Below are 13,122 nucleotides of genomic sequence, written 5' to 3' on the forward strand. Positions count from 1 at the left end.
AAAATGTTACTTTTACGACATTTTCGCAAACAAAGGTCACAGGTCAAACTTTCAAAATGGAGGTGTATTCATAGCAGTGCGCCAAATTCAAACTGACAAGAAAAGAATGAGTATTTAGCATACATTTCAGGATGAAGAAGAAGGCGTTCACTTTATACGATGTCTTTGTGACTATTTTGTCACTGATAACTTATGTGGTTGATGTTGGATCAGGTAAGTTTATCGCCAAAATTCAAAATGAAATCAGGACCGTCCCTTGTGCTGTTAATGTTATGATGACACTGTCAATGGTGTCACGTCTTGATGATCAGATGATAAGAATTAACATGCCTTTTTTACGTTAATCGCTAAAGTACGTTCATGTTCCTACTCTTCTGTCACTTCCTTGAATGCATACTAAAAACAAAATGTTTAACCTTCTGTAGAAATAATACGAATATCGCAACCAGAAGGGCGTGACAAAATTTTGAACAAAACTGATGCTTATGAATTTGAAACACTTTATTCTGTGCTGCTGTGATGAATAACTATTGTACATTATATATTACAGTATAATGTTTCTATCTAACCTTACATTTTGTTTGATCCATAAGTAAAAACTACAAGTCTTAACGATATATTGCTTATCCAGAAATAACCCAGAATGTAAATAAAAGACACAAGCCAATAATTAAAAGTTTAAGAATATATTATATAACTCAGAAAGTCACAATATAATGTCATAAAATGGTGTAAAATAAGAATTACAATATCAATAATTCCAGAAATCTCAGAGGCTTAGAGTCGTACTCTTGAAACTTATGAGTTTCTTATCCTATAGTCACAGTAATCAAATAAGTCCAAGAAATAAATACTTAGACAATTCATAGAGACTATGAGCCATGCTCTTAAATCTTGTGAGTGTGTCCTAACTAAGAAATAACCAATTTCGTCTGGCTTGATTCTCCTGCGAGAGCTGGCTGGTATGTAGAACGAATATGTACATACCTGGCCTATTATACCTTTCGGCCAGGTACGAATTGGTCCCTATGTGTCGTAGTGGAGCACTGCCTCCGAAAATCACTCGGCCACAGTTTTCTATACTTTTTTTGTAGGTTTCCGATTATTTTATGCGTATACATGCATTTACATATTATTTTTGTCAAAAACACACATAACTACCATTCTTTATATCTACCGTACCACTCACAAGACGTCAAATTCACAATTTGTGGACTTGCTGTATAAATTCCCTTCAGAAAGACCTTCATATGTATTATGTTAAAAAAATAATGCCTTGATGAGAATTTCATATTTTATGTAGTCCAGTTTTATTGCCAAGTAGGTAAGCGATATCAAACAAGTACGATATAATACAAACAGACGTTTTATAATGGTTTGCGAAATCATTACTTTGCTCCATTAGCAGTAATAGGCACCAATTGTAGCTCCAAAGACGATATCATTTTCTGTCTAAAGGTCTTTTGAGCTACAATATTGAAGCTAGCTGGTACGTACATACCGGTGAAACAGAAGTGGCGATGCCCTGTGCTCACCCTTTTTTATAATCTACTGGCCGTGTATGAAGCAAGGCCACCTATTTATTGGCAGAAAGCCTCAGATATATGGCCAAACTACAGGCCACTAGGCCTATTTTGTTACAGTATTACACTGACTCGTCTATTAATATATGTAACATACTGATGTGTATTACAGTTACATGTACTTGGGGGCTGCTGTGGCCAAGAGGAAAGCCCTCCACTTTAAAAAAAAAACAAAAAACTTTTATTTAGTGTCGTATAACATTAGCTCTGTAGAGCTATTCTAACTACAAACATGATGTTAAACTTATAAAACCAAAAAGTCAGGGATCAATCTAGGTTTTGGGGGAAACTACCCTTTTTCAAAATAGGGGAAAAGTTTGGCGAAATACAGACTGTATAGGGGAATTTGAATCTTCATATTTTGGTCCAATATTATATTCATTTTGACAAAAAAGTACTGTAAACAACTAATTTTATTTTTAGATTTAGTAAAGCAAGATTTTAAGCTCAATAATGAAAAATTTGAGTTTATCATAAAATATGCAGTAGCTGTATGATAAATATGATGAAATTTGCAAACAAAAGTCTAAAAAAGATTAATGTAAAATAAGTCACAGGGGAAATTGTGTTACAAAACGATCACTTTTTAGCTTCAAATGGGGAATTTTTAAATCTTTAGGGGAATTTTAGGCCAGAGGGGAATTCATTCCTTGAGGGGAAATTTATACCCATAAACGGTAATAAATCAGAGCTAGATTGATCCCTGAAAGTATAACATGTACTCAGATTAATAGAACTATTTTTTTATAGATATTCTGCTAATAGTGACATTCCTACTAGACGGTCACCAGATATGGGCCGCACTGTCCATGGCATTTGTTGCCCTGTCAACATTCCTGATGCAGATTTTCAGTTTTAGCTGGCATGCTGCAGACAAGACGTTGACATGGAAAACTTTTGTTGTCCATGCCTTATTTCTGGCACCTGCCCACAGGTAGGTTTAGAATGCTTGCCCATCAGGTAATAATGCACCATGGATGATGTTTTGTTTTATTATGCAAAGTAATCTACACTTCCAATGACTTTACAATCTTGACAACATATTTAAAACAATTTTAGAATTCAAGTCTCGGACACTGAGTATGTAGGATTTTTTTCTTGTGAGTCAAAGACTTCATTTTTGAAGATGGTGAGTCTCAGACGATAGAACATTCCTTGTATGAGTTATTTTAATCATATCATTCAATTAAAAAAAAAATGTCAATTTAGCAGAGCTGCGCATTATTTCAAACATTTCTACAAATTAGCAACAAAAAATGACATATATATATACAGATATAAAGATGAGACATAATAATCAGATTAGAAGAATTTGATTTACATGTGATATTTCAGTGACAGCAGGAATTTTCTTTCTTGTGACTCTTCTCATTGATGAAGATTTTTAAAAATAAACAAAGATTTGTTGATTAAAGTATTAAGAAAATAAACTTTACTAATGTCTCGTCTTTATTAATTAAATTTTATAAGTTTTCTTTTCTTTTTATTTAAGATATTTCCAGGCCATAAGACTTGGGATTCGAGCCAAACAAACAAAGAGCAGACAAGACCTTGATGCTGTATTCCGTGTCAATAATGACATCTGTCTGTTAAGACTTATCGAGTGTTTTGTGGAATCCGCACCTCAGTTAATTCTACAGTTATACATTATACTGAGGTACCAACAGTTTAACTGGGTGCTAGGTAAGATATGAAGGTGCCAAACTATTTATATAAAAAAAGAACAGGTTGTCTTATTTTGTTTTTAATAAAATGAAGGGTAATAAGTACTTATTTCCTTGAAATGAATGTGTCGTTATTAGATGTCAGGTGATGTTGTATTGATGTGTCATCAGTGCATCATATGTTCAACTAAACACCAGTGAGGTTTCCTGTTATTGCCCTCCCCCCCCCCTTTTTTTTTTTTTTTAACTTTTCCATTATTCTTTTCTGATATGTTAAGTATGCGCAATAATTTTTTAAATCCTCACAATAATGCCAAATATGTTCCTCAGTAACAGAAATAACTATACAAATATCTGTCAATAGTAGGTTAGATATCAATTATGAATCCCATCTGAATATTAATTGTTGGCATAATTGAATATGTTGTGTTTTCCAAATGAAATCACTGAATGATGCTGTAACATTCCATTTCACTCGGCCTTATTCCAGGTCTATCTACAGTCCTGTCTCTGACGTCTATGGCCTGGTCTATGACGGCGTACACAGACGGACTGCGCCTCGCCTACAAGGATAAATACAATAGAAAATGGTTGAGTATGCTGGCACACACAACTTGGCAGACAGCTATGATTTCGGCACGGGTCATGGCGATTGTTATCTTCTCAACAGTCTACCAGGCGTGGATATTCCTTGCTATGGGTAAATGTCTCTAACTAAGCAGAGTTCAGTTCTGTGTGTCCCTGACTATTAGGAAAAAGTATTTTGGGGAAAGTAATTTTTTTTAAGTAATTTTTTGAGCTGGCCATACTTTGTATTAAAAATTATATCTATGACAATCTACTGTGAATTGATTTATATAAATTATACTTTTAAATGGGTATAAAAATGCATGCCAAATAAAATGACTGATTAGAAATGGACAGCTGTTGTTTGACATTTATAGAAAAAAATATTATTACGGGGTTGTTAGATTTGATAAATTTAAAAAATAAATAGTGTATTTAATTTTGTATAGGTTAATGTGAAGAAAGGAAATATTATTGAGTGAGCTTTGCCTTGATTTAAATGATAAAATGATTTTCTTTCCAGGTATCCACTGGTGTATCATGACCTTCTGGATCACGCTACAGAACGCAGACTTTGGTGAGACCTCTTGTGAGAAGCGTCTATTTAACAGCGTGTCTGGGTTTATTTACACATTTTGTTTCCTAAACCTGAAGGACAGTCGTGCGAGGTGGAGGATACTAGCTTACCATGCTGTGATGTTAGGGGAGAACTCTCTGCTGGTGTTACTGTGGTTCCAGGGCAGACCTGACACCGTTCCCGTGTGGATGGAAATCTCCACCATAGCTATCGTGTTCGGAGGCTATGTTGTTGGTAAGAGGAAAATTTTGTTGTACATGTATTGGAAACGTATGATATCCTTTAAAGATAATCAGGTTGATCAATAAAATTTCATAAACTTCGATGAAGGATAATTTCCTATTTTTGAGTATCATGTCATATATAATAGACGTTATTATACTATAAAGTATGTCTGGAAATCTACCTTCTAATTCTTAATTGACTAATAATCAACTTTCCGATTAATATGGGGTCAGTTGGATATTCTACCTTTGCATATTACAGAGTATTCACTCAACCCTCGAGATCAGCTATTGTTTTCTCTGAATTTATACTCTCAAATAAATGGCATCTCAATTAACACCTACTCACAAGAGGAGATAACTCTGTAGTTAGCAAATCCAGAATAACCATTTAGTTCTCTGTATGGTTCTATGTACAAGTTGGAATTGTGAATTTAATGTCTTAATTTGTCCTATAGGTGGAGTGTTCATGATGATCTACTATGGCTGTTGTCATCCAACAGGCCCCAAACCTGAACAGGATAAGGAGGAGATGGCATACTGGTTCAGAAGGTTCAGTCCACGCGAGGTAAGTCGATTTACAGCTCATAAGTCAAATCAGTATCAATATCATGCAAAGGAAATAAACGTTTCAGTGTCATATTTTGGTTTTAATTCTGAAATACATTTTACCTTGTTTGATCTCCTGTTATTAATTCTCTCAACTGATTCTGGTTTCTCAAAGTAAAGTTAAGTAAAATGAAATTCCAGTAAGATTTTACATGAACAGTACTTTTTGCTTCGAGAAATCAGGGTAAGAATCTTACTTTCAAGGATCATCAATTTCAGACTTAATTAACAGTTGCCTACTGCTACTCACAGCTAAATTTATTAAACAAGTTGAACTTTAAATTTACCATAATTTTGGTAATATCAAGGTATAGATTTGCACAAAGAATGTCGTATATAGTAAATTTAAATTTGATGAGAAAAGATCACGTGGTAGATTGTTTACTGATTTCATTCTTGCATTTTGTGCCATGATTGAAACAAATCCATATAATAATATAATATGTCCCCTACAGTGTGCATAATTTTTCCACAGTTTGACTTATAAAGTTTGATTTTGATGTTTTGTAGAAAAGGCCCAAGGAGAAGATATTTGAAATCCCTCAAGTACCACCCCATGTGGCCGATTGGCTGAACGCCTCCCTCAACCTCAGTTTGGCTTCAAAAGCAGACCGCCTGGATGGATCACATGATCATAGTAGGCTAGGACAACAGGATTACTCTCGGAGTTTAGGTAGATCTATGGATAACCAAAGAAACGATAACTCACCGGTAGTCTCGTACCAGAGATACCGTGAACCCAGTACAGCCTCCACTATAATGGAGAGTGATGGAGAATATACTCCTAGAGAGTCCACCAAACTGTCCTACATCAGTGCTTCAAGTTCACGACATCTTATCGATTCTTCTTCCAATCTCTCTGTAGACTCCACAGACAGGTATCGTTCCTTCAACAGAGACAGGACGAGCAGCTCAGTCACGACGGACCCCCAGTATAACTCCTCAGGCCTGGAAACACCAAACAAACTTTTCACCATCAGTGCCATAAACAATTTGTCAGGGTCCTATCTTACCCCCAAACACACCTCTCATGACAGCTTCTACTCGTCACCAGAGTTTAAAACGAAAGAACTGTCTCCATTGGACGCCAAGAAGCTGTGGGAGGAGTCGCAGGGTAGAATCGACAAATCAGTGGCACAGACTATCACCATAGTTACGCACACTGACTTGGATAAACGGAGAAGTCATTCAACCATAACATGGCGAAAGAACAGCGATTCTTCCCAGAATTCCTTACACGGGGAATATAACGAGACAGGTGTTAACCATTCTGAGTATAAACAAACCCAGTCACGAGAGGCAGACAGTCGATTAGGTCTCACTACGCTGTCTCAGTATAATGATATGAATCACTTACAGACACCAATTAAATACTGTTCAGAAAGCATGGACAAGCAGGACAGGTTCAAAATCCTCAATTCATCTTATAACCAAGAAGTATCTGCAGGACAGTCTGACCAGACAGATAGAGTATGCTCTCCCTCGACCTCTAAGTTTGTTAGGGGCGAGGAGGAGCCATACTACCAGTACAATATGTCGGGGACACCCCTGGTGGCAGAGCAGCCCACCATGTTCAGTCCATGGTCTCCGTCAGTGGAGGATAACATTCCATACATAGATGAGAGTGTTGTTGATGAGCCAATCCATGGACAGGACACTGCTCAGGTGTCTACCAACAATAAGGAGGAGTCTGTTCTATCTGATTGGTTTGCTGATATATCATCACTTCACCACACACAGCCGGACCGTTTCTGGATATCAGGCATAAACGACACGTCAGATGGCAGAGACCGGAGTAATTATGACCTGTCTACCACAGCTGATGAGTCATCTCAAATGTCAGCGAACCGTGACTACACTGACAGTTCTGTAGAACCAAGAAGTGTGTCCTCCTACCAGGAGAGTAGCCAACAGTTGTCTGGGCCCTTAGACTCTTCGGTCAGTCTGTATCAGTACAAAGACTCATACCAGGAGGAATTAAACGAGAAGTCGTACACTGACAATCTGAGGACAAAGTCGTCACATATGATGTCAGGGTACTGTGGTAGTAAGGTTAACGTTTCTGATGTGTCTGACGGTGATATGTCATCAAGGTCGTTAGGATCCGGTGTTAATAGGGGACTTCAGTCTTCTGGAGTAGATAGGGGACTTCAGTCCTCGAACAACAGTTATACAGATACTAGTCACATAGACTCAATGAATGGATCATCACAGAAAGATTACAGGCCTAATGCTATCAGTCCAATATTGTCTAAGTCGGCCACAGCACTGGAAGACAGTGGCTACCATCGCTCAAAATCTACTGCTTCTTCCTTATCAGGTGGTGAGTTCACAGAGAATGAGAGTGTCAACAGGCCAAACTCAGAAGCGAATTACTACACAGAGTCACCCTCATCAAGGGATTACAGCATAGGGTCAAGGTCAGCTGCAGACTACAGTGTTGGGTCAAGGTCAACTGGAGATAACAGTATGGGGTCAAGGTCAGCTGCAGACTATAGTATTGATTCAAGGTCAGCTGCAGACTATAGTGTTGGGTCAAGGTCAGCTGCAGGCTATAGTGTTGGGTCAAGGTCAGCTGGAGAAAACAGTATGGGTTCAAGGTCAGCTGGAGACTACAGCATGGGGTCAAAGTCAGCTAGAGATTACAGTGTAGGGTCAGGGTCAGCAAGAGGTTGTAGTGTAGGATCACAGTCAACTGGGGATTACAGTATGGGGTCAAGGTCACCAGAGGATTACAGTATGGGGTCAAGGTCATCAGGGGATTGTATGGGTTCCCAGTCGGTAGGTGGCTACAGATATGATTCTAGGTCAGTTAATTCTAATATGAATAGGTCAAGGCCATTTGATGAGAGCCTAGAATCTAAGTCCTGTCATGACTACACTACAGATTCAAGGTCAAATACAGATTACTCGGCATCAGACATGTCCAGAGAGGAAGATATTTTCACTAGAACCAAGAGTTTGTCAAAGATGGAAGTCACTGAAAATGGGTCAATACTAGGTTCGTCTTACATGCCTGGAATGGATGTCACAAACGAGGAATATGCCAGACAACAGAGTTTACAGGATGATCAGATAGTACCAAACAGTACAGATAAATCTAAAATATCTGTTAATTCAACCAACATGGATTACTCAGGAATAAATAAATCTACTGGAAACAGGAGGAAAAGTTCTACAAGACCAGATTCAAGATCTTCCAGGAAACGCTCCTCCTTGTTTGATGCTTCTGTAGATTATGAGAACAATTCTCTGTCTGTTACCAAGGTATCTCCTGTAAGTGTACACAATATGAAGAAGTCGCCTCACAGACTCGGCAGGAACATAGACTTATTCGACGTATCAAGCTGGAGAAATAGTTTGGACATTGATGCAGATGAAGGGTTCACAGGAATTAAAAGCCTTATGCATGTTCCCCCTGTGAAAGTCGTTAACAAGCCTCTTCCCATCACCAATCTCACAGAATCGCCGTACAAATTCAGGCCGAGGAAACCAAACTTGGCCCTCACTCAGTTGACAGAATCTCCGTACAAATTTCGGTCAAAACCTGACGAGGATGTCAGGAGGATGAGGATTCCCTCTGACAAAGAAAATGAGTTATATATGCACCGAAACAGTGGAGTTTCACAGAGAGCCAGAAGGTCATTACCAACGAAACCCTTGTATCTTGTTAATGCTCAGAACAATTACAATGACAATCAGATGAGAAGAAAATCAGATTTCCAAACTCCATGCTACATGTACTCTTCCGAGGGGGAGACCGAGGACATGTCTGGGTTCAGTCCGTCGGGAAACTCTGCGAAGGATACGAGTCGACAGGTCCTAGGGGCCTTGGAAAACACCCCAGGGTTTTCTCCTATTATAGTACCAGAAGAATTACACAGGGTTAAAAGTACAGACATTGCTACTACAGTGATCAAGCCGGTTGTGAGCACCCCTCTGTCTGCCCACACTCGGAAGGGAAGCTTCCAGCAGCTGGCTACGCCCGAGAATTACTGCTCTACTGTGGAGGTGTAATATATCTATATATCATTGTATACTAGTAATTGCTTTCATTTGTGAGGAATCAAATTTTGTTTCTTCAAAATCAATTTGGGAGTTTATTTCTGATAATTAATGCATATCTGCGAATACAATGAAAAGTTTGACAAGAATGATAACTTTTATACTGGTGAAAATTGATGATGCATGAAAATTTCTACACACAAATAAATGTAAAAGAGAATATTGAAAAAAATTTCTCCCCACAAAATTATACAACTATACAGTAATCAATACTTGAATAAGGATTGAATTTTAAAAGGGCATTGAAATGTTTGTGTGGTATAAATTGTACTAGATTTCATAAGAAAGGCATTGTTGCCTTAATTTCTAGGTACTTTTAGGTGTTTTTTTTTAATTTATTTTTTTTTAATTTGAGTACCATTTCAAGCAAATCAAAATGATTAGGTGGATATCAATTTGGAATTTACAATTATGCATTACCAGAAATTAAAATCCCATTCACAATATTAAATCATTGATTAATTTTACAGTTATTAAATTAACAAAACCATAGAAAGAGAATTGTGAACTTTCTTTATTATGTATCTTAACACAAAGCTGTCAAAATAGGCCAAACATTCAATTATCATGAAATTAATACTTTGTCTAGCTACTGAAGATGGATTTTACTTAATTCACATTATAACATCCAATATACCAGGTCTAATATATATGTATTTGTGATTGTTGTTATTTTCTACGAAACTTTACACTCCATTTTTGCTGCAGCTTAATTTTATTAATTAATTATCAGGTCTAACATTATTTTCACACCAATTTAATTTCATGATTTGTAAATTCAAAAGCTCTGTTGTACTCTTTACTCTAATTATAAAACATGTTGTGACAATTAATTTTTGCAAACTCTAATTGTCAGCAAAAATATGTGAAATTCAATCGCAGATGAAAAGTTGGCTTACAGTATTTTTTATATATTTCATGTAATCATGACCTCCAAATTTGTAGCAGGTTTGATATGGCATAACGTTTATGGGGTAAAACGTGTTTTCAAGGACAAAGGCTACTGTACTGATAAGAAACTTAACATTCTCAGGGTAGCGAGGTCTGACTTTTACTTTTTCACAGAATCAGCTGCCTTTCAATCATACAGGGAAATTTCCCACAATTATTTTTCCATATGTCATTAGTATAATTGATACAATTATATAGAATAAGACAGTGATGATGTGTTACAAAATGGCTACCTCTGTTTTATTACTAATATTTGGGACACTTTTAACTTTAAAACTCGTCCAGAAGTTTATGTTTACCAACACCTGCTTAAAATCTCATCATGAAGTTAACTTTTATTATAGACCTTGTATACACTTGCTCTTCATTGATGTGTTCTTTGAGTGGTATTGTGTTTGGAATCCACTCATATTTGTTAATCCTGTGTTAATATTGTATGATATATATATTTTACATATCAAAAATCAAAATCCACTTGTATATATGTGTACATACAGTTTAACCTGAAATCAAGTCACAGTATCCGTATTCCATTTTTACTGTATTCGTCGGACACTTGGTTAAGAAGTTCCCATATATTGTACATTACAAAATCAGTGTAAATGAACATTAATCCTCCAGCATTATTTTTATAATGTAGAAAATTGGTTGTGAATTCAATTTTTATCTGATGCTCCTTACATTCAGTACTATGATAGTGCTTAATCTTTCTCTTCCTTGTCTTCTTACTTTCAATTTATTTTTCTTTATTTTCTATACTTTGTAGTTATATCTTTGATGTTTTATTTACATGAATCTTTATTTCTTTATTTTCTTTTCTTTCTCCCTATACTTTGCAGATGTATCTTAAACTGTACATGTCTAGTCTTATAGTTTCACCTTATTTTTTTTTTTTTTTTTTGTCAGTAATAATTTTGCCATTGGAATAAAAAAAGTATCAGCAACCTCCATACATAATCATCCACCAAATTAACTTTTTTCCACAAAATTTTCCTTCGCTAGTAAAGTTTATATTGGTTCACTTGAATTCCCTTTTGTATATTGTACTCTAACTAAATAATATTACTGCAGTATGTTAAAATTTACTTCAAGTAAGGAACATTAATGAAACATGATCAAGCTTTTGAATTTATATATTAGGTAATGAAGCAAGGAAAACAACTGGATTGCTAGTATTGAAGATGCTCCACCGCCGACAGAGCATAAATGTTATTCATCATTTGAACAATAATTGGTGTTTAATCATGTATATACATGTCTAATTAACACAAAAAATAGAATAAAATAATTTCTTTTGCCTTTGGTGCATGCGCAATAAGTACTTAATTCCATATAGGATATAGTGCCACAGAATTTTTTCAAGATGCAATTAATTATTTTTCATATTTTTAACTTGGAAGTAGAAGCTCAAACTTTTCAATGATGGTAATGGTGTAAAGCATACTAAATCGTCTGCTCCTGTGTTTGAATGATAGAGAAAAAATACCATTTGTCAGCGGTGGAGCATCTTTAAGCATAACATCTGCAACCATTATGTTTTTTTAGCATTGGTCACTGGTTGAATTCTATGGTGATATCATCAAACAATTGTTCTCTTCTTTCAAAAATTTGACTCATAATTAACGGACTATGTAGGCTATATACTTGATAAAACATGTGTACATAAGTATCTGTTTTTATCATTATATTAGATTTTCCAGTTACTAAATCCTAACAAATCCTAACAAATTGTGTTGGGGACGGGTATACATTTTATATAAATGATATTGTAGTACAATTATAATTACATTTTGTAGTTTATTTATACTCATATACCTTATTTTAAACCCAATTATGTTAGTAGATGTAAGATAGTAATTAGCAGCATAAGCTTTTGTATGACTATGATAGGTCAGTTGTACAAGGTATTGTAGATTTTGTGTGAAATTGACTTAACAAAAAAAAAATCAAATTACGACAAATTGAAATATGATCTACTGGGTAAATACAAGTATCGTACTCAGTTTTCCCATGCTGCTGGGAAAAAGTTGGGAAATTCGAAAATAAAAATCACAATAGGGAAAACCTTGAAAAACATGAAATATTGTTTGAATACCTTGATAAAGCCTTGAATTTTGGTCCAAGAAAAGGGTGGGAACCCTGAAGTACATGGGATTAATCTCTTTATCAATAATTCATGGCTCAAATTTTTGTTACCATAGCAATATCCAAAAAAATCACACAAAAATATATATGGCCATGAATTTAACTGAATAGAGAGTAGCTGTATACAAATGTTTGTAAACATGTCCTTCAGACAATAAACTTGTGATATAGACCTGTACATGGTGGTATGGTATTAAGTACATTTGTTTGTTTTATTACAAATCAAGTGAGGTAGATGAGACATATTTTTTAATATATATATCTCAACAGATCAAATCTGTTCATTTGTGTAGAAATATAAAGGAAATTTGAATAATTCATGACTGAAAATTGAAATGAAGGTCATTACTGAAATATTCTGTATTTGCATATTAAATAAAGTGTTATCTGCCCTTGTGGGTAGGTATTGATTATAATGTCATGTGTTTGCGAACATAACATCATACTTTTAGGAGAAAATGATGAGTTTCTCTCACAAACTAATGAAGTCACTATGGATACCTATACCCACAAGGGGAGTTAATTCTGCAATATGCAAAGACGGAATAGAGTGAAATTAGACTGAACAGACCAAGAAGCGTTACGTTAATTGTCAACATGTTTGACACAGATGTGGTATATGTTGGAAAGCAATGGGACGGACAGTATCTTGTTGCTGTTCTATTAGATAAAAATTCCCTGCATTCACTGCCTCAATCATTGAAATATTTGGTGAAATTGAGAATGCAATGGTGAGA

At 35.6% G+C, this 13,122-nt stretch overlaps 1 protein-coding gene across 1 annotated transcript; it reads left to right on the forward strand.

The window, feature by feature from the left end:
* The first annotated feature begins 50 nt into the window (after nt 1-50).
* LOC138324859 (serine-rich adhesin for platelets-like) lies at nt 51-12,563 on the forward strand. Its single transcript, XM_069270059.1, has 7 exons — nt 51-213; nt 2,334-2,517; nt 3,076-3,266; nt 3,738-3,947; nt 4,338-4,625; nt 5,074-5,183; nt 5,735-12,563. Exons 1-7 carry the CDS (start codon nt 132-134, stop codon nt 9,239-9,241), a joined length of 4,572 nt encoding a protein of 1,523 aa, XP_069126160.1. The 5' UTR covers nt 51-131; the 3' UTR covers nt 9,242-12,563.
* The last annotated feature ends 559 nt before the right edge of the window (nt 12,564-13,122 follow it).

Source organism: Argopecten irradians, chromosome 6, assembly GCF_041381155.1.
Source record: "Argopecten irradians isolate NY chromosome 6, Ai_NY, whole genome shotgun sequence".
NCBI classification, from domain to species: Eukaryota; Metazoa; Mollusca; class Bivalvia; order Pectinida; family Pectinidae; genus Argopecten; species Argopecten irradians.

What these genes read in the sequence shown, in the direction of transcription:
- LOC138324859 (XM_069270059.1), top strand. Translation starts at nt 132, where the DNA reads ATGAAGAAGAAGGCGTTCACTTTATACGATGTCTTTGTGACTATTTTG. An exon ending in TTTCTGGCACCTGCCCACAG is followed by an intron (nt 2,518 to 3,075) that starts GTAGGTTTAGAA and finishes TTTTTATTTAAG; the next exon opens with ATATTTCCAGGCCATAAGAC. An exon ending in GTTCGGAGGCTATGTTGTTG is followed by an intron (nt 4,626 to 5,073) that starts GTAAGAGGAAAA and finishes TTTGTCCTATAG; the next exon opens with GTGGAGTGTTCATGATGATC.